This window comes from Talpa occidentalis, unplaced genomic scaffold (assembly GCF_014898055.3).
Source record: "Talpa occidentalis isolate TD23 unplaced genomic scaffold, MPIMG_talOcc4v2.1 talOcc4.8, whole genome shotgun sequence".
Lineage (NCBI taxonomy): Eukaryota > Metazoa > Chordata > Mammalia > Eulipotyphla > Talpidae > Talpa > Talpa occidentalis.
The window spans coordinates 15,872,734-15,892,987 of record NW_023605194.1 but is presented as its reverse complement, the minus strand read 5'-3'; the positions used below and the strand labels follow the sequence as shown (position 1 = coordinate 15,892,987).

General features: G+C 41.0%; 1 protein-coding gene and 1 pseudogene across 5 annotated transcripts in view; one reads left to right on the top strand and one right to left on the bottom strand.

Annotated features, from left to right (window-relative positions):
• SORCS1 (sortilin related VPS10 domain containing receptor 1) overlaps positions 1 to 20,254 on the bottom strand; it is a 464,079-nt gene that overhangs the window by 153,454 nt on the left and 290,371 nt on the right. For 4 of the 5 annotated variants that reach the window (XM_054689905.1, XM_054689903.1, XM_054689902.1 and 1 more), the window contains exon 4: positions 13,694 to 13,852. The exons of the other annotated variant lie outside the window; for it this stretch is intronic. In XM_054689905.1, the coding sequence (XP_054545880.1) occupies positions 13,694 to 13,852 (159 nt within the window). The remainder of the gene's footprint in view (positions 1 to 13,693; positions 13,853 to 20,254) is intronic. 5 annotated transcript variants of the gene reach the window in all.
• LOC119234890 (40S ribosomal protein S13-like) lies at positions 396 to 844 on the top strand (annotated as a pseudogene).

The following is a 20,254-nucleotide window of genomic DNA, read 5'->3' as shown; positions in this document are numbered from 1 at the left end:
TGAGTGTCAGATCACAGAATTGAGAACTATCATTACTACCTGTCACATCAGAGAAAGCTGCAGCAGTTGTCTCCAGCAATGAGAGAGACTGAGAGAGAGAGAGAGAGAGAGAGAGAGAGAGAGAGAGAGAGAGAGAGAGAGAGAGATACTAGCCCTCTGTTACAACCACAGATGCTATTTTTGAAAGGCTTTGGTTTGTGGATAACACTGGTAAAAAAAATAATTAGGGAACAGCTGAAGGGAAAACTTGAAGGAGTAGAAATTTTAGAGAGGGAATGGGGAAGGATTTGGGTTGACTGAGAAAGCAAGGTGGAAAATCCTTGCTGTCAAAAATCATTCTAAAATATGAGGCCCTTTTTCGCCACCTGGCCGCTGCGCTGCCATCATGGGTCAGTCTCATGCATGCTCCCGGGAAGGGCCTATCCCAGTTGGCTCTGCCCAATCGCCGCAGCGTGCCCACCTTCCTGAAATTGACTTCTGATGACATGAAGGAGCAGATCTACAAACTGGCTAAGGAAGGCCTGACTCCCTCATAGATCAGTGTGATACTGAGAGACTCACATGGCGTTGCACAAGTACATTTTGTGACAGGCGTTAAAATCTTGAGAATTCCTAAGTCCAAGGGACTTGCTCCTGATCTTCCTGAGGCTCTGTATCATCTAATTAAGAAAGCTGTTGCTGTTCAAAAGCATCTTCGAGGAACAGAAAGGACAAGGATGCTAAATTATGTCTCATTCTGATTGAGAGTCATATTCACCGGCTGGCTCGCTGTAACAAGACCAAGCGGGTCCTCCCTCCCAATTAGAAATATGAGTCACCCACAGCCTCTGCCCTGGTTGCATAAATTTGTGTGTTCAAGCAATAAAAGCACTGTTTAACTAAAAAAATAAAATAAAATAAAATACCTGAGACCACTTCCCGGCCTAAATAAATATAGCTTAGTAAGCCCAACCCAATGCTCAACTCTGTTCAAGATCTATTAGCAGCCTCAGGGCCTCATTCTTTACTCTAGCATTATGCTGGTCTGAAGTTGTCAACACTTCCTCTTCCTGCTTTGCTCCACTCCTGAAGGTTTTTAATTTTTACAACTTCTCTCACATTGGCTAGTTTTCTTGCCATCTGCCTTTGTCTGCTCTAAGAGGAATGCAGATAAAAATATAGCTAGCTGCAAAGGATGCAACTGCGTAGGTTAGTTTTGCTATGAGCTTTCCTTACTTGTTGGATCATCTCTGAAGTCATCCTCAGGAACCTGCAGAGCCCAAGCTGGATGAGGGACATGGACTCCAAGAAACAATAAAGTCAGCATCACCAGGGACATTGGGGGCAGGGAGAGATTCATGACTTTGCCCAAGATTCCTAACCTACAGATGGATGAGAGAGGGAGGGTAGGTGACCTGCTGATTCCAACTTCTAATTTCCATCATCCCATTCACATTTTGGTGTAATCCTTAGAAGATCAGCATCTTTCCTTGAAGGAAAATTCAACCTCCTTGTGTTGATGCAAAGCTTGCCATCATCACCCTCCCTGGCAAGTCTTCTCAAAATTCCTAAATCGGATCAAGATTGTTAGACAGTCACACAATATAAATTCTCTTTTGCAGCTAAGAACTCTGTGCAAGGATACAATTCCACAGAAAGTAGGAGTGATAACAGGTTTGAAGTTTTTAGGAGATGGGACAGGATGCTGTTTACCACAAAGATCCCATGGCAATGGCCCAGTCAGGAAGCAGGTCCCTGTATCCCCCACATGGCATCCTTGAGAGGGTTCCCGTCGGTGGAGCTCTTCCTGCTGTCGGCTCTTTTCAAGGCTGTCTGCTCACTGCTCTTTCCTTCTTTGCCTTTAACATTTTAGAGGCAGGAAGCCTGCAAATTGCACTTCTTGAAAAGGCTGACAGAAAATCCTGCCAGTTCTATTTTATCTGCCTCATCCTAATACTGCCCTGGGGAAGGTCTGGGTACAAAGCTCTCATCTACCTTGTGATTCTCTAGTTCTTGCTGCTGTTACTGCATTCTTTTTAGCAAGGAAGAGATGGTACCTTGAGGACTTCAAATAAATTTCTAATGCCAGGCCTCAGGCATTGCAAATATCAAGTTTTTTTTTCTCCATTGGCTTCAACAGGAAGAAGGAGACTCAGATCAGTCCAGAGAAACCCACGTCCTTCCCAAGTGTGTGCCGCTGCTCTGCTCCTGCAGTCCTGCAAGGGAACAGAACTCACTCTGGGGGACGGAAGTGGAAGCCACATTTCACAGTACCTAAAATAATACTTTGCTAAGTGGTGATATGGGGCTTTATCTTGACTGGCTGCTACTGGATGGATAGTGAGAGAATCCCCATGACCATCCCACGACAGCATTTCCCCTCCTGCCACTGGAGGTTGTCACATGTCATATGCACCCAAGCCTGGAAGCATTTAGGAAAGTTATAAGATGAAATATTGGTCAACAGACGTAGGTTCCTCAAGGGAAAGCCAGAGTGAGTTTCGGTCCCTTCCAGTTCCGGTCTACAGAAGCAGAACATCACACTTGGAAAGAACATGGGTTTCTCTGCATTGAGTCTTTTTCTTCCTGTTGAGGCCAGTGGGGAAAGGAATTTGATACTTGCAATGGCTCAGGCCTGGCATCAGGGCATCACTGACAACACACAGTAATGTCTAAGATTTTGTTCATAGTGCTGTAGTGACTTTATAGGAGAGGCAAACTTGGAGAATCTGCAAAGGTAAGGAGTACGCTTAAATTTTCTTAATAGAAAGCTATGGAGAAAGGTGTTCCAGGGTGAAAGGGTCAGTCTGAGCAAATAAACAAGGAAGCAGAACACAGAGTGGTGCTTTTGATTTTTTTTTTTTTTTTTATAAGAGACCTACTTTGGCTAAGATGAATAAACAAAAGAGAAGTGAGAGCAGAGTCTACAAAGAATGGCTGGGAGCAGGCTGCATAGATACTATCTTTCCAAAACTTATGAGGAGCTGATGCTGGGCCCAACGGTCAGCAAGGTGAAAAGACCAATCACGTCCAGGGAAGTATTCAGCCTTTGCTGATGAAGAGCGAGCAGGAATGGTGACATGTCACTGGCCCCATCAATCTCTCCCCATGCTGTATTTATCAAAATATGTCACTGGCCATTCCCCAGCTGTCAATGAAGTCTGTCACATGTCCCATTTTGGTGCTCTGAGGAAGACTTGGTGGATTAGATACATGAATTGAGATTGGTTGGGCAGCAAGGGTCGATAGTGGATAGTGACCGTGGGCCAGTTCCATAGGCATCCAGAGCAGTAGGCATATTGGGAAGATATAAGATGGAATAGTGGTTTAAAATATTCCCTAATACAGATGGAGAAATAAATACAAATCAAATAAGAAGCTAATAAGGATCTCGATCACAAATCCTTCCATAGCAAGATGCTGGTGTGACATAAGAGTAACCTTCCATTACCATAAAATTGCACCATTATTGAAATGCACAGATGATGAAACTCAGTAGTTTTGAGAGACAAAAATAAGTAGGAGGAGGAAAGACGTGGAATTGTGTCCCTGCAAGCTGGATCCATTAGTAGTATGAGGGTGCAAAGAAGTAGAGAGGGGTCAGTTAGCTGGAAAGAGATGAGGGACGTTAGTCAGCTCCCAAGGATGTGATGAGGAAGGAAAGAAGCAATATTTTAATAAAAGAAATAAACAAAAGAACACTGAAAGAAGGTAAAACATCTGACCAGATATGGAGTACAAGGCAGGTTCACTTCTGAAATACCCTGATATTTTGCCTGGCCTGGGGGTGACTTTACATGGAAGCCCCTGGGACCAGAGCTGATCAGGGCTAGGGAGACAGATGCGCAGGTGCCACTATGCTAGTGTGTCTCAAAGTGTCACACACATCTCAGGAGTGCCTGGGAGCCAGCAAGGAGTGGATCACTCACGCTCAAAGGTCCCTCCCTCTCCTGTGAGATCTTCAGACGATAGTCCTCCCTCACTGTAAAACTCAGCTTTGTGGGAAAAGCAGTGTCTAGCAGAGGGAATAGGTTTCATGGTGGGTTGGACATATTCTAGTAAAAGTAAAAGGAGATATTCTAGTAAAAATAGGAAAGAAAGGCAATTAGAAACAACCAAAAATAATTACAGTGCCTTCCAGGGAGGCAAGTGTGTTGATGCAATAAGCACTGAGCATGCAAACAGCCTAGGGATTGGGTGCCTGCACATCTGTTCCCCTTCCCTAGGGAAGACACTTTCCTTTACCAGTCACTCCATAGGTTACCTTGGAGAATTTTCGTAATCTTTGGGAGCCTCAGAGACCCAAAATGCTAAGCAGGTGCAAAGATTCATCTAATGTTTGGTACAAAAATAACATGGAGTAATCGTTGTGATGGCCTAGAAAGTGCTTGTTAGATTAAATGGCCCATGCTTCTCTCTCTCTCTCTCTTCCTCAGCTGCAGATCATTGCCTTCAGCCTTTGCTGTCCACAGATCCTGAGAAAACAGAGATGCAGATGGCACTGCTTTTTTCTTCCAAATTTTCAGGAAGGAAGCAGCCTAGACACTACTCCAGTGCCCCAATCTGAGATGGAGCCCTGCTTAGCCTGGCCTTTCCAGAAGCAGCTGAGGCTGTGGCTTGCATCCTGAGTTTTGTTCAGGGATATTTTCTCAGTCCGCCTGTAGTTAGATTAGAGAGACACTGATTGGAATTGAACAAATCGGGAGAGTGAGAGTCTTGGGTATCTATATTTATGCCTTTCCATCTGATATTTTATAGCGAGGACATGGCTCTGTAGAAGAGCTTGGTCATTTTAGCAGGGTAAGCAGCATATGGTTTCTCTTCCTCCGCCAGTTATGAGATTCTAGCTGGGCCTCTGGCTTTCTTGGAGCACCGAATGTGCCATGTGTAAGTTCTATTTACATGTGCCATGTGTAAGTTCTATTTACAATACCCTGTTATACTGAAAGTAGGAGTTTGAACAATGTATTATTTTTAATGTCTTCTTCAATATGAACTAGAGTCAAAAATTCATAAAATGTCTATTCACAAGGCTAAGACTTTCTCCTCCCAAAACCACTTGCCCCGGATGTTAACATCCTTGATTGCAACCACTTTTAACAGGGAAAATTGTAGGAAAATATTAGTATTACAGGGTTTTCTAAGAATCCACACTTAGCAAAAGGTATTTGCTGGTTATTCATCACTTGAGAGAGATTCATCTTCTATCATTGATGGAGGACAAGAATAGAAAGACTGGAAAGGAGGTGCCCCAAGACCAGAACCTGACTCACAAGGAGGCGGGGGTAGAAGGGAATAACATGACTATTAACCCAGCTGTAGAGGTTGTGACCCTTAGGCACCAGTGCCTTATCACAAGGCATGAGACCCAAGCAAGATCAGACTACAATAGGGAATGGAACACAGACCTGAAGGTAAAGATAATAGAGATCGGGCCCATCCTGGAATCTCTACTCCCCATCCTGGTATCTACAGTCCCTTTTGGATTCTGCATGGTTATCCAAAATCAGCAACAAACTGAAGGCTCACAAGGAGTGACCCCTCCTGAAGAGAAAAGGACTGTATCAGTACAGTCTCTGCACAGGCTCGGGGCAGCACTCCGTCTGCCCACCTGTGACTATGCAGATGCCTCTTCTCACCAACTCTCCCTCTGCAGGGCAGCAGTTTTCTAGCTGCCCATGATCTGTTCATGCCGGGACTTCTCTTCACTGACCTCCCTCAGCAGAGGCAGCTCTCCTCAAAGCCACCCGCCTGCGACCATATAGGCCTCTCTAAAAAAAACCTGTCCCTGTCCCTAATAAACCTGTTCTTCAAACATAACATCTCTGTCTCACGGAGAAACTCGCCTGGGGAACTCGCCATGTGTCGCTGAAACAGGCGCTCTGGTAACACCTTTCCCACAGAGAACCCAAGGACCCTGCAACTCCAAAAACCCCATCATTATGAAGTCAAACGTCCTTCAAACTTTCCCAGGCTGGTGCTTGGATTGAGGTGGCATCTTAATCCATTCAGACAAGTGTTGTTGGCATAGAGCGCATCAAAAAAGTTGGCTAGACAGCTGTACATGTAAAAATACAACTTTTTCCAAAGCTGAAATAGCTACCAAAAAGCATAATTGTGCCTGCCCGAACCCTAATCCCAATCGGTCATTTTAAAATGTTCATTTCTCCTTCTTGCTGTTCCTGTCATTCAGATGATTATGAAGAGGCAGGTCAAACTGTTCCAGGTAGCAAGTGAAAAATGATACAACCTGGTTAAGCAAGGTATCTGAGGTGAATGCAGGCCTTCCTTGTTTGCATATGATGGCATTTCAGCTTGAGAATTTGTTTTACAAACAAGCATTGGGGTTGACATTTAGCAAGTTCCCTGGTTTCCACTCTAATTGCCAGTTTTGTACTTGCATACTTAAATTATTTACATATTCATGAGATTAGAAATCAGCTCTGACATTGGGAAATTTCAAGCACATGGAAGCCCTGCCAAACCAACATGGTATATAATGCTTAACATATTTCTTGTAAAGAACTGAGTGCCTTTTTACTTAATGCAGTGCCTTGGGGAGACGTGATGACATTAGGTAGGTAGCACTTTCCTAAGTATTTGTGCTGTGTACAGAGATTATTTGAATATCCCCACGGGGTTGAATTTGAAGGATTGGTATGTCTTTTATTTTAATCTTGAGCTTCTGATATTAAGGGGCTGCTGTCTTTTCAAAAACAAATAGAGTTACTGTTAAGATAAATACTTCAACAGTTAATGGTCTACTGTTATAATCAGTAACATTTTCTGAGTAGCATACCTTGGTTCTTCCTGGCTCCTTTCTTTCTGGTTCCATGGTACCTGCTAGTAACTGACTAGGAATGCATCAACACTGACTAAAGTGCCTGTAACTTCAGGTAGTAGGAAGGCAGTGGACTGCTGTTATAGGGGCTTATGTTCCCACGCAGCCACACACCACATCAGCTTTCTCTCAGGTCTTTGACTAACACATCGGCAAGAATCTGGTTCAGGTGGGCCTCCCTGGTGGCGCAGGTGGTTGAGTGCCGCACCGTGAAGCTGTCCACAGACTCTGAAGCGCATGTTCGATACAGCAAGCTGGTGAGAATCCTACATGGCGCAGCAGACATCTCCTGTCTCGCCCGCTGCTCCCCTCAGCAGTGTATTTCATCAGTCTGCCTGTTCTGTTCCCTGCCTGTCTCTGGTGAATTCTCTCGCCCTCCCACACATCTGGCCTGTACCCCAGTTTTTATATAAAAATAAATAAATCTTTAAAGAATCTGTTCAGGGCTGACTTGTGCCAGGCTCTGTGTTCAGTGACTTACAGACATTATCTCAGCATCCTCAAACAGTCCTATGAGACAGGTGCTGCTATGATTAAGTTCACTTTCCAATTGGGGAAACTATCAAGTTAAATGACCAGCTGAAAGTCACATCCCCATTTGGGGGGCCTGACAGAGCAGAGTGCTGCTGTTCCTACCTAGCCTGCTCTTCTGTGTACCAGTGGTGAGAAACCAGTACAACTGAGTCTACACAAAGTCTGACATCTATTTCCTTACCAAGGAGTCATTACTTCCCAGGGAAAGACAACATTTAAAGCAGCAATGATAAGTTACACCCTTCTATTTGGGCCAAGTCTGGGAAAGAAAGATAATGATATAATGGGGAAGATTTTTTTTAAGAATGATATAAAACTGCTTAAAGTTGTAGAACCAGGAGAGAGAAAGGGGGAGGGGAACTAAAAGTAGCTTTTTTTTCTCTTTTAAAAAAATTTCATGCAGGGTGTCCCTGGTGGCACAGGAGTTAAAGTCTCAGCACTATCAAGCTATCGACAGCCACTGTGGCATAAATTCAATCCCTGGCCAGGGAGCTACCCACATGGTGCAGTCGACCTCTCTTGTCTCATCCACTGCTCCCTTCAGCAGTGTATTTCAGTAGATCCGACTGTTCTGTTCCCCACTCTGTCTCTGGGGAATCCTCTGACTCCTCCACCCCGTATGTCTGGCTTATACTCCAGTTCTTGTATGCATAAATAAAAATAAATATTTAAAATATTTCATGCAAGTTATTAAAATTCTATTGTATGTTATCACATAGATGGTATAATTTTCCATTTTTATCAATATCTGATTTTAATTCAAACTCATCCATCATTTATTCAGAGAATGTCAAGTGTTAATATTTAGGATTTCAATTATTTCTGAAAAAAGCCTCCATTATCAAAATGTGTGTTCCTCATTTAAAGTTATGTTTCCATTTGCTTGTATCTTATACACAAATGCCAAAATATTGAAGGTGAGGCCAACAGGCAAGCCTTAGGTTTCTTATTTCCTCCATAAACTGTGATTACTTGGAGTACAGAGACCAGACACCAAGCATGGCCCTGCGTGGTATAACCTGGACTGCAGACTCACAGAGCTGCAGCATAAATGAGACAATATAAACATCCTGCTATTCTAGAACTGTCACAAAAAGAAGGCTGACACACCGGACTGTCCTGCAGGTTTTGTCTTCTCTCCACAGAATTGATCACTCATTTAGATTTTTTTTTTTAATCATAAACAAATTTAACTTCTGAGATAAAACTGACAGAGTTCCATGAAGAGAAGAATAACACAGATGGGAAAAATAAAAGACAAAGAAAAAATGACTTGGGACCTAATACAAGGTAGCAGATGAAGTTTAGTTTCAATTTGCCCTGCACTGACTTTCTATTTTGTTTCTGAGTTAATTGCAAACACTTAAAAATAAGAAAATGTCACATTTTAAAGAAAGCCGGTTAGCTTCTCTAGAAAAGAACCTGGAGGTCCAGTGACACTGAATGAGTCAGCCACCGTGGCAGGAATAGTGGGCTGGATATAAGCCTCCAGAATGGACATATGCTCTCCAGTGTCCTGCAACTCAGACCTGCCCGCTCTGTTCAGTCAAATTTCATGTTTGTCTGTGTAAGAAGTGAGTTCATGGTCTGGGTGGACTTGGTCATCCACGGTGGTGGGGGAGGAAGCATACTGCACAGGGACGGATGTCAAGTGGCCCTACCTGTGCCCAGTCAGGGCAGCAGACCTTTGCAGAGCTACCTGGCAAGGAGGACTTGGCAGCCTACATGGGTGGCAAAAGGACCTCCCCTCCCCAGGCGCTCAGTAGCTTCAGTCCTGGATATGTTCATGTCTGTTTCACAGCACTGCAGAATCTCACTTTCATAAACATCGCCTCCAGGGCAACCCTTCACAGAGAGGCCAAGAGCCTGGTGCCCCAGGAAGGTTGGAAAAGCTGAGGTAGCTACATGCTCTTATATTTTTCTCCTGCTTTTTCTTCCAGCCACATCTGCGTTTTGTTTTCTCTCATTTCAAATGTTTCCCAACACATCATGTTTAGTGAGGTGTTTAAGACAGACTGAGAGATGCTGTTGTAGGCAATGTTTTATAGCACAGTTTGTACACTAGTTTATTGCCAAATTAAAATAAAGATGTAATCTGGCAGACTGAGCCTGCTGCTAAGTCTTCCTTGGGTGGTTTCCTGTATCGAAGCAAGAAAGTGGGGAGAAACTAGCAAGGGAATGAAACACTCTCTCTGATCTCCTACCTGCTCACGTTCCAAATGCATAGAAACAAAAGAATGAGCAGAATACTGGGCTAGTCTACTGCTTAATTACAGGAATATAAAATAAATAATGGAAACCAAGACATGGCGCTCCTACAATAAATGTATGGTATTCTTTACAGCATCCGCGGTGATTCACTGTTGTTTTGTAAAAAATCTAAGAGGTGTGACTTTATGTGACTATATCCTCCTGCTTATCTGACATGAAATTTTCGTAGTGTCTGTAATGCTTTATTTTCCTAGAAATTTCTGGGGTTTCCAAAGGCATATTCTCATACAGATCCTTCAAGAGCCAGGGTTTCAGTTCCCATGTTTATAGTGGATATATACTCTGACAGGGCTTCCTAAATAGTGAGACTATTTCTTTTAGAACATCAAAGAGAAAAAGGCTCCACACCTTTCCCCTTTGTTTGTTCCAGTGTAGTCTGGACAGCCACAAGCCCATTCAAGAAAGCTTTTACCTCTTGGCAACCACTAGATAGATTTCTTGCTCTAAGAAAACAAGACCAAAACATCAAAACATCCTGATTTTATAAAACTTCTGAGGGCATCCAGCCATATACATTTCTCTCTGATTAAAGCTTTTCTAAAATTATTTAAAATCTGGCTTCTTATGGAAACCTATAGACAGTAAAACTCCATCTTGGGCCAGAAAAGACAATCTGCTCAACAAAGCTCTTTTAAGTCTCTAAAACCTGACATCAAAATACCCTGCTGGGTGACCAGGCAGTCAAGATGAAATGCAGCCAGAGCAGAACACTGTAGCCAATATGGGCTCAAACCTGGCAGCCAGAGATCAGACTCTGTCCTCAGGGCCCTAAGAGTTTCACTCACTAAAGGAGAGAAAAGCAATAGCAGGGACATTTGCACAAATAAAAGGGGATCTATGTTCCAAAGAGGGAAAAGACAAAGGAGACTGCAGATAAGAAAGTGAGGAGAGAGGAGTGCCCTACACAGGTGAGTTCTAAAGGAGCTGCACCCGCAACAATAGACAGGACATCTTGCCTCAGGTCTGCTCGCCCTAGGTAGGGGAAGAACAGTATCCAACAAAGTGAATACTAGAACTGAGGCTAAGATCTTTACTGGGAGTTTTGCAGCAGCAGCAATAGCAGTTGTGACAGAAAAATTGATGAGCAATACTTATATGAAAGAATAAATGTTCTCCTTTCCTGCACAAATACAGTCATTGGCTTGCCAACACCAGCATGGGGCCCTCCTTAGGGCTCAACACTTATCATCAGTGTTAAAAGTGCCATGATTCATGGGCAATTGCCAGTTATTATTTCCATATCACTGACCCACCTGAGTGGCCACAGACCCTCTCAACTTGACTTCCAGCCAACACCATCAGCTAATGGCTCAGCTGCAGCCCACTCTCCTCTTGGCTAATGTTACACTCTTCATTCTGTGAGTCATGCCCCAGTATGGAGTTCTGCTCCAAGCCCTACTTTTATTAGAGGGTCATTCCCTTTTTTTTTCTCCCAAGGATATTTCTCCGTCATTCTCTCCTAGAAAAAACAGAGGTGAAGAAAAACGCTGGCTTCTATCCACCTGCTGATCTCAAATTATCACCCTCAAGAACAAGAACTCTTAAAAAATTTCATGTAATGCTTTCTATTAGTCACTAGATGTTGACATAAGAGTCATAGATTATTTTTAGACCTTTATGGAAATTTATTAATGTCTCAAATTTTCAGTGCCTTAGTTTATAAAGAGAAGACTGTTAAGGCTTCTTCCAGCTAAAAAATGATAGAATTCATGTGGTATGTGGTTACAAAAATGCTTTCGAACTACTGGAATAGTATCCTCAACTGGTCTTCCTGCTTTTGACCTCATTCTACAGTTCTTTCCTTTATTTATACCAGAAGAATAATTATAATCTATAGTTCTAAAAACCTCATTCCATTGGCCAAAGGTTTCAAAATGCTCCTAATAAAAAAAAAAAAAAAGAAAAAAATATTTTGCCAAACTGATTAACAGTTAAAACAGTCAAAAAGAATCAAGATTAGGTTCCAAAAGCATACAGAAATATAATTACCTTTCCCAAATTTCACTGTCTGCCAAACAGACAAATTCACAATCTTAGAAACATTGTTTTTACTAACTTTATTTTTATATCATCTCTCTTATGTAAAACGAGCCATCACTACCCTACCCCACCCAAAATACGACATATTCATGAAAGGCCAGGTGAAATCACTTCATAACATCTCCACCTCCTGATCATGGAGCTGCCTGTCTCCCATAACCTATACAGCTGTTTTGATGGGGTATCTAGTATGTGCAGCTAAGGACACTGCCTTTTTGGTCTTACAGACTAATTTGGCGAACTCATGTGCCTTCATCTCTCCCCAGATGAGTTGAAAGCACCTTAAAAGTCATTTAATATCAACATTACATCCTGCAGAGTACCTAAAACAAACTGGAGTGTAGTATTTGTTTTATTTTTCCAATCTCATTGGAAGTGCACCTTTAATTATAATTATCCCTACAAACACATGTTAAGACAAAGGAAATCAACACCAAGTACTGTTGACTACATGTGACCAAGTTGGGACCACTGCCTGCCCATCCTAACTCCTTCAAAGTTATCCACTTGCCATGTGATCCCGGGAGACAATGTTTGAAGTGCTGGGTCATGAAGGGTTACATTTTTGGGCATCTCCTCCAGCACAACTGCAAGCATGCATAGTTTTCACTTAGCCAGGTAAATCTGGCCCTTCCTGTGCCTTGAGCATCAGGAGGAAAATTAACCAACTGCCAAAAAAAAAAAAAAAGCAATAACCCAGTGGATTATATGACTGGTATTCTGTCCCAAGCTGTTCAGTCCTCCCCTTTGATAACTGCACCATCCTGGACCAGATGTGCTGTGGCTGGACTCCAGGAATGAAATTGTACATTCTCTGAAAGGGTAGCCAGGCTGTTCTAGAAGGAAAAAATACTAATTGTAAATCTTTTCTATTTTTAGGCTTAATGTGCATTTTATTTGGCAGTAAGGGCAGCATGAATAAAATTCCAATCCTAAGAATTTTAATGTGATTCTTCCAAAATACTCTTGTCAGTAGAGACCTCGGAAAGCTGTTCATTCATTCCTTTTCTTCACAGAGAACCCCACATATCTATACCAGCCCAGACAGACAAACCCCTCCATTCTCCTTCTCGCTCATGTAAGCCCAGTATTTCCTTAAATATATGCCATTTCTAACACTATTCTTCTAAGATTTCCCATAATCATTTCATAGAATTGTGAATATCACAGAAAGCATCCCACTAGTTCCACTTATTTTTTTTTTTTTTTTTTTGCTTTTATGATCTCACATCTGTCTCGGTATTTTTTTTTTTTTAATTTTAATCCAGTTGTATTTGTTGTTGCTAGCCGTATCCTTTACCTGAGAATCTAAGTTACTTCAAGGCAGGTATCTCATAGTTTATCTGTAGTACAGAGTGCAGGATATATTTCATGATGTGACGCTTCATGGAATATGTCTCTCTCTCTCACACATACACACATGTGCATGTAGCAGCATGATCTCATTGAATACTTTCTTAAGAAATGAAATTCTTCTTGAACTTAATCAATAATGAATAAAAATCCTGTAATGACCGGGTCCTGAATAATGTCACCTATGCAGGTTATTACTGCTCGTTTGCTGATTTCTTTGACCGTTTATTAAATTACTAGTTAGTGTACTTAGCCTTCTCAAACTCTTCCTTCTAAGAGTCTGCAAAATGTTATGTGTCTTTTACCCAGAAAAAAAAAAAATCATCTCTGGAGAATTACAAAACAGCCTCTAAAAAAAATCATCTCTGGAGAATTACACAACAGCCTCTTAAATTCCATGGTGGTAAGGGTCTTCTGACAGCCTGAAGCATCTAGGTTAGAACTGCTTTTTCACGAGCCTTCTTTAAAAGCTGTTTTTCCATTGCATGTTGCTTAAGACATTTACATACTCAACAAACAACCTGAGGTCCTCCTTGCTGCCCTATTCTCACTGCACAGAGTTGAGGTTACTGCACAGAACAAAAGTGATCAGAGAAGAAAGGTAGAGATGATGAACTAGTAGTCTTTTCCCTGACAGCCATGCACTATTCTCTTTAACAAGGTAACCACGCTCACCTTTTGGTCTTGGCTGTATGCCAGAATCCAGTCCTCTTGCTTGGGGTGGAAGAGCAAGCTCTGGATGTAGAAGTTCAGTCGGTACTTTTGATAGGTTGCCCCTTCATCTGAGCTGATCAATAAACTGCTCTCAATCTCCGGATCTGTGAGTAACATAATCTGCAGCAAGGAATTGTCGGGGAAAGAAAACAACAAAGCTGTTTACAGATGCACAGAACTTGAAAGTGAACTAAAATATTGATGTGAGGCATGAGGGGCAAGCAAAGAACAGCTTTTGCCAAACAAGGGCTCTAACTATGTCAGTTCTATTCCAGCTAGAGTCAGTGTCATGCAACTATTTCCCTAAGAGATGAAAGAGGCAGGGAAATATGGAAGGGGAGGAGAGGAAATAGAAGTCTGCCTTTTCTTCTCTTCTATAGGACTTGTTGTTTTTCCCCAAGGATATGCCCTTAAATCTATTCCTCTAACCTCAACCCTCCTCCCTACTGTGCTGTATCTATTCTCCATTTAGGGGAATAAATTAGCAAGTCTACTGTGGGAAAGGCAGAAATAAATAGAGAGAGGATGGAATCCACTGGTTTTTCTCTCCTACCATAAACCCTTTTGGGTTCACATCACCAATATCCCATGTCATCCTACATTCCACCCGAGTCTTGAATCAAGCCTGGACTTCCTAAGCCTTTTCTGGGCATTGTTCACTTTATCACTGCCTAATAAACAACTTACCTATTCATGTCGTCTGGTGCATATTTAATTTATACTACAATAGGGACATTTGATATTTCTCTGCTTTTATTCCCCACAAGTATATCCCCAGCAGCTAAGTTGAGGCCCAACATATATTAGTGCACAATAGATAATTGTGAAACAAACTAATGAATGGAAAGAATTTTCAGAATCATCCCATGAAACTAGACATATGCCCAGATAAGTCTGAGCAGAACTGATGGAAGCTCCATGGTAGAATAGTTGAGAAGAATGGCCTTCTCCATCTGCACTTCGCCGACAAGAGAACATGCTATGTGCGTGTAAAAATCCACGGCTACTGACACTTAGCTTAGCACTCTCACTAAGGTTGGTTAATCTTTGGCCAGAGCACTGTGAACGATCTACAAAAGGAGCAAGATGGAAGAGCTGCCTGAAAACTGCTTTTTAGTCTCTCATTTTATGCCTCTAGGAATGTGTGATAAAGCACCTCATTCCCGATTCTCTGCAGGTCTCCTTTCACTCAAAGTGTGCACCTAATGTCTCCAGACAGGTGGCCTTAATGCTACCCACTGCCTTCTTCCCCATCAACTTATTAATTGGCACTTTCTGAGTTTGGTTCGGGGAAGCATGAAAAATGTGCTTAATGTGTGGCTGTATGAAGAGAAATCACAGCGGCCTCAAGTTTAAAGATTACCAGCCGAGGATGCAGCAGTTCCAGGGTGAGAGAGAAAGGAGGGAAAAATAGAGCCATTTCATAAAAGAGCAGGGTGCCAGGCAAACACAGCTTTCTCCAGCATTTGGAGGCAATCATATTAAAACCTCAGAACAGTTAGTGTCATCCTCAAAGGTGGCGTCCTGTCACTGCAAATGGCACAAGAAGACCACACACCAGACACTCTCAGCCCGAACCATGTCTGTGTTATCTGGGGTGGATTTCAGATTTCTTACTGCCCTTTCAGCCTCCCCTTCTCAAAGAGGTGAAGAAGGACATGGGGGGTGAGTGGAATGCTGTGGCTGTCAGCTGTGCTCCACAAAAGGAAAAGCACACACAAAATTGGAGACTAATTGCCTCTCCCTCCATACTAAGTAAGGCCTCTGTCCACCCACCATAAATTATAGCAAAGGTGTAGGTTTATTTGTTTTTCATTCACCCAGTCAACAGTGACCCCTCAATGGGTAGCTGACATGGCTCATTGGGTAATCTGCTAAGACAACCTCACATGGCTTCATCAAAATCTCTTGTATGCACTAAGTAAGGACAATCAGATGGCTCCTAAATTCACCAGAACATCTCCATGTGATTTCCTTTCTACTAGCACATAAAAGCTGTCATTTTCCAAATAACAAATAAGTCATCAATTGATCATATGGCTTTGTGTCTCCGACCACAATTAACAGTAATATATAACAACCTTTGTGTGCTACTGCCAAAAAGTAATTTCCATAATAATATGAAGAGGCTCAATTTTATAGAGCATCTATTGTCTCAGGCAAGGTAATTTTCCCCCTTTGATTTTCTAATTCCCTGTTAACCAGAATATGTTCTCCTTTCCAACCAGTACAGATCTCATTACCTGCTTCTCCTAGCAGATGACTTCCTCAAAATAAAAACAATGGACCTGCCATACATCCTCAAATCAAGTTTATTTTTATTTATCATTTGTTCAAAATATTTTTGATGCTCACTTTATCCTCTAAGCCATCTGACTATATAAGATATTCTGCATCCTGGTAATAGTGAATGGATACAATAATGCAAATATTTTCAAATATACAGACACTGAATATTAAGTAAATAAAACTCCTGACTTCCTTGACTTTTCTTCTAGGTACTTTAAAATGCACACCAAAATCTTACCTACTCCATATAGACCTCACCCAAACCATTTATTTGGGAATCTGACACACTGGAAATGATGGGCAATGTCAGGAAATATTCCCCATAAGATTTATAGGTGTGCATACATCACACAAACTTTCCGGAGGTTCCTTTCTCAAATCTCTGCTCAAATCCACTCAAACAGGCCAATCTAGATCCATTATTGTTTATCCCATTTTTACTGTGAAAACTGCTTTGCAAGACTACCCACAGAATGCAAAATAACATACATTATTGGTGACTCTGCCTATTCCTTCAACAAGGAATCAGATCTACATTTCATACCATGAGTTGAGTTGGAATTTTTTATTCTGATTTTTTAATTTAATATTATGACCTGTATGCAATTTAATTGAACCAAAACACACACATGCGTGCCCACATATTAATACACACCAACATGTAATTCCAATTAGTCACATCTTTCAAAATAATTAAATTACAAACAGCGCAGTTGTTAAACCATAGAACCGTTTAATGAATTATTGCTAACTAAGTAAAACCTTATTTCAGCCTGCAAATTCAAATTCTGTAGTAATTTTATTTCAAATGGGTTAAGGTTTATTCTGTCATATTTAATAAGTTATTAAAAGTGAAGAAATTAGTAAGTCAAGAAAGAATTTAAGCAAGATCTAACAGAAAATATTTACCCTATTTGAGAAAAACAATGCAAATAATAAATGAGATTTAATCTTTAGACATAAATGGTGCCAATTATAAATAAATTAGTCCTATCTTTTTAAGAAGGTATTCTACTGGGAAATATCAGAATAGTAGCTTCAAGTTAGTAATTGCATCTCAAAAAAATAATAAAGTATATTCCTTAAACAATCTCAGTGATCCCTCTTTTTATTACTTACACTGTCTACATGCCTACATCTGGCTCTTGATTTGTATAATTGGCATTTTGCTATCTTTAATCCTCTGCATTCTGAAATATGATCTGAATAACACACTTTTAGGAGGACTTTGTAAAAAGTATGAATCTAAGCATTCACAATTCAAGTGAGCTCTCTAAAAAAAAAGGAGCCATTGCTTGTCTGACATAAACTGCAGTCCATAGTAGGTCTCTATATATTCAAAAATAAACTAATGAATGAAAAATGAATTAGTGAATGAATGAGTCCTTTTCACCCTGTGTTCCGCTGAATGCAGTCCAGGGACCCCTGCAACTCTAAGAGCCCAGCTGTTCTACTTGCAAGAAAAGAGGGTGGAGACAGGAGCAAGAGCCGACCTCGATCAGGAAAGTAATTATTCTCTGTTCAGATCAGCTCATGAGTGATTAGAGCCAGTTTGCTTATATCTTTCAGGGTGTACAGACACTGCACTGATGGAACCTGCAGATGAATTGTTTTCTATGGAAAGTCAATAATGGCAACACAGGCTCCTGCCACCCAACTCTAACGCCATCCATCATCCACTTCAGAGAAGAAGAAACTTTACTTTGCTTTTCCTATAGGTGACAAATGAACAAGAAATGCAATTTATAGATTTCAAATATGTCACTTCTTCCATTTTTTGGCATCAGTCTTTATGACAGTGCAGTGTCATCAAAAATTAAAGGCATTTTCACTCGCTGTGACTTGCTCCAGATTCTACATCATGTAATTCTAGAAAAGGTTGACTGGTGGCTTTCTGATTTTTCCAGATGTCTACTGAGGATAATTCCCCTAGAAGAATGCTGCCATTATTTAGTTGTCCAGATTCTTGTCCTGGGTGTGGTGTTCTTAGAATACATTCATTTACCTGTTTAGACACAGTGGAGATACTAAGGGCAGCCTCACCACCTAGACGCCTGCTTTCTTTGAGCCTAACAGAAAGAGTATTTGCAGTATGTGTTGCTGATTATTGGTTATTTGTTTATTTATATGTCTACCTCTTATCATTCATGGCCTACAACCAAGAAGAGGTAACATACTGGGAATATCTGTCTTGTTTTTTGCAAGCTTAACTCAGATCCAGATACACACATCACAGGTGCAAGATAAGTACTTTCTACAGTGATAATGACAGTGGAAAAGAAAAATCACAGTAACAGCAGTTGGGCACTACAGTTATCTATTCACTTTATTCAAACAGAAATCAATCTATAAATGGTTCAAGAGGCTAGTTGCAAACCTCTGACTTCAATATTAAAAACAAATTAAGCAAAATGCAATCAGAGCAAGTAAGTAATTTGCTGACCAAGGTGGGTGGAAAAACTGCTTATTCCCAATGGGAGCTGGGCATTTATCCTTCCTAGATGAGCCGAGAGTGAGAGCAATGAGTACTTATCAATTGGTAACTGCTGGAAGACAGTATTAAGGAAAGTTACACAGGATCCTCAAATGACCCATGAAAAGGAAATCACTGAAGGAAAAAACAATAGTGAGGAAAGGAGAGGAAAGTGATTAAACAGAAAAAGTTCAATCAAGTCTGAACTGAATCTGTAGAAAGGCAGTCTCAGTATGCAACCGCTTGTCCTAAATCCCTCTCCCACCCCCTAAACTTAGTGGAGCTCACCTAATGCACCATCCATGTCTTTAACACAAAGTGGGGTCATTCTATACTCAGAGACCGAGGAGAACATTTGGGCAATAGACCATCTACTTGTGACCTGAAAGTTATTCAAAGAAATCACAGGAAAACTTTGGCATTGTATGCTAACCAAGTTTATTCTGCAACTTTTAAGCTTTGTAATGAGGGCCCAAAGACTTTGACTTTTTAGGGGAGAGAAAGAGTTTTCAAGAAATGTATTCTTCAGTGTATAGCTCAGTCCTTTACAAGTCTGCTGACAGCCTTGTCAGTGGACTCTACCTATGAATTATTATATATCAACAATGATTATTTAAAACTATTTTTATCTAAAGGTATAGGATATACAGAAGAGCAAGGTTCACCAGGAAAGACCACATATAGGTTATATTCCTTGGAAGATGGTTCAAGAAAGAAAGTTTACAGACAATTTCTTCTTATTTCTCTTAGAACTACTGAAGACAGCCCTCTTCTCTGGGTCAATGTCAGACATATCAAACTAACATAGACCATTTCACTGAGACTTTGCTTTCATTACTGTAGATGGCACTGAGCATCCTCAAAGGAAATATTTGCCCAATTTTACAGGCAGGTTGATCTGCAGAGCAAGCATGGGGCTCGTGAACCAAAGACTTGTTTGCCACAATAAATGTCATGGTCAAATCCTACACGTGACCCTAGTTAGTCAAGGTGGCTGTGGATGTGAGCACTTCTTCAGCAAAAGGGAAGAGGTTATGTTTAGAGAAAGATAATCAAGCCATAAGGAGGAGGAGGAACAACCCAAACTACATATTATGATCACAGGGAAGACAATGGGACCTGACTCCATAATGGATCTGAGTGTCACCTCTGCCATATATTACATGTGCAGCTTTGAAGAGCTCATAGTTCACTTCATCTTTTTTTACTTGAGCCTCAGTTTCTTCATGTGAAAAAAAGTTTATTGAGCATGTATTGTGTTCACCTTTCAAATAGATGACACTTATTAAGTTGTTTAGAAATACACTTAGCTAGATATTAAAAGATCACTAAAGAGGTATGAAGAAATGAGGTGACTTTTTCAAGGTCACAGAGCTAGTCAAGGGTAGAGCTATCAATTTCATGCATTGCATAGGTTTGTGTGAAGATCAAATAAGATCATCTGTATAAAATCAATGTGAAGTTTTGCTATTAGCAGACATTACTGCTATTACTTCACAAAGGATGGCACAGTTAGAGCTGTATGTTCTGCTGGAATGTGATAGTTGAGTTCTAAACAATAAATGATAAAATGTTTATTACAAATATCTCATGAAATACTGCCAGGATGGGAAAAATGTGGAGGGAGGAAGGTGAAGAAATAAGGAACTAGGAGATAGATAATGAATATCTTCTATAAAAATGCAATTTGCTAGATGTTCTTGAAGAAATAAGTTTTTTTTTTTTGGGGGGGGGCTTTAAATATAAATCTTTTAAATCAA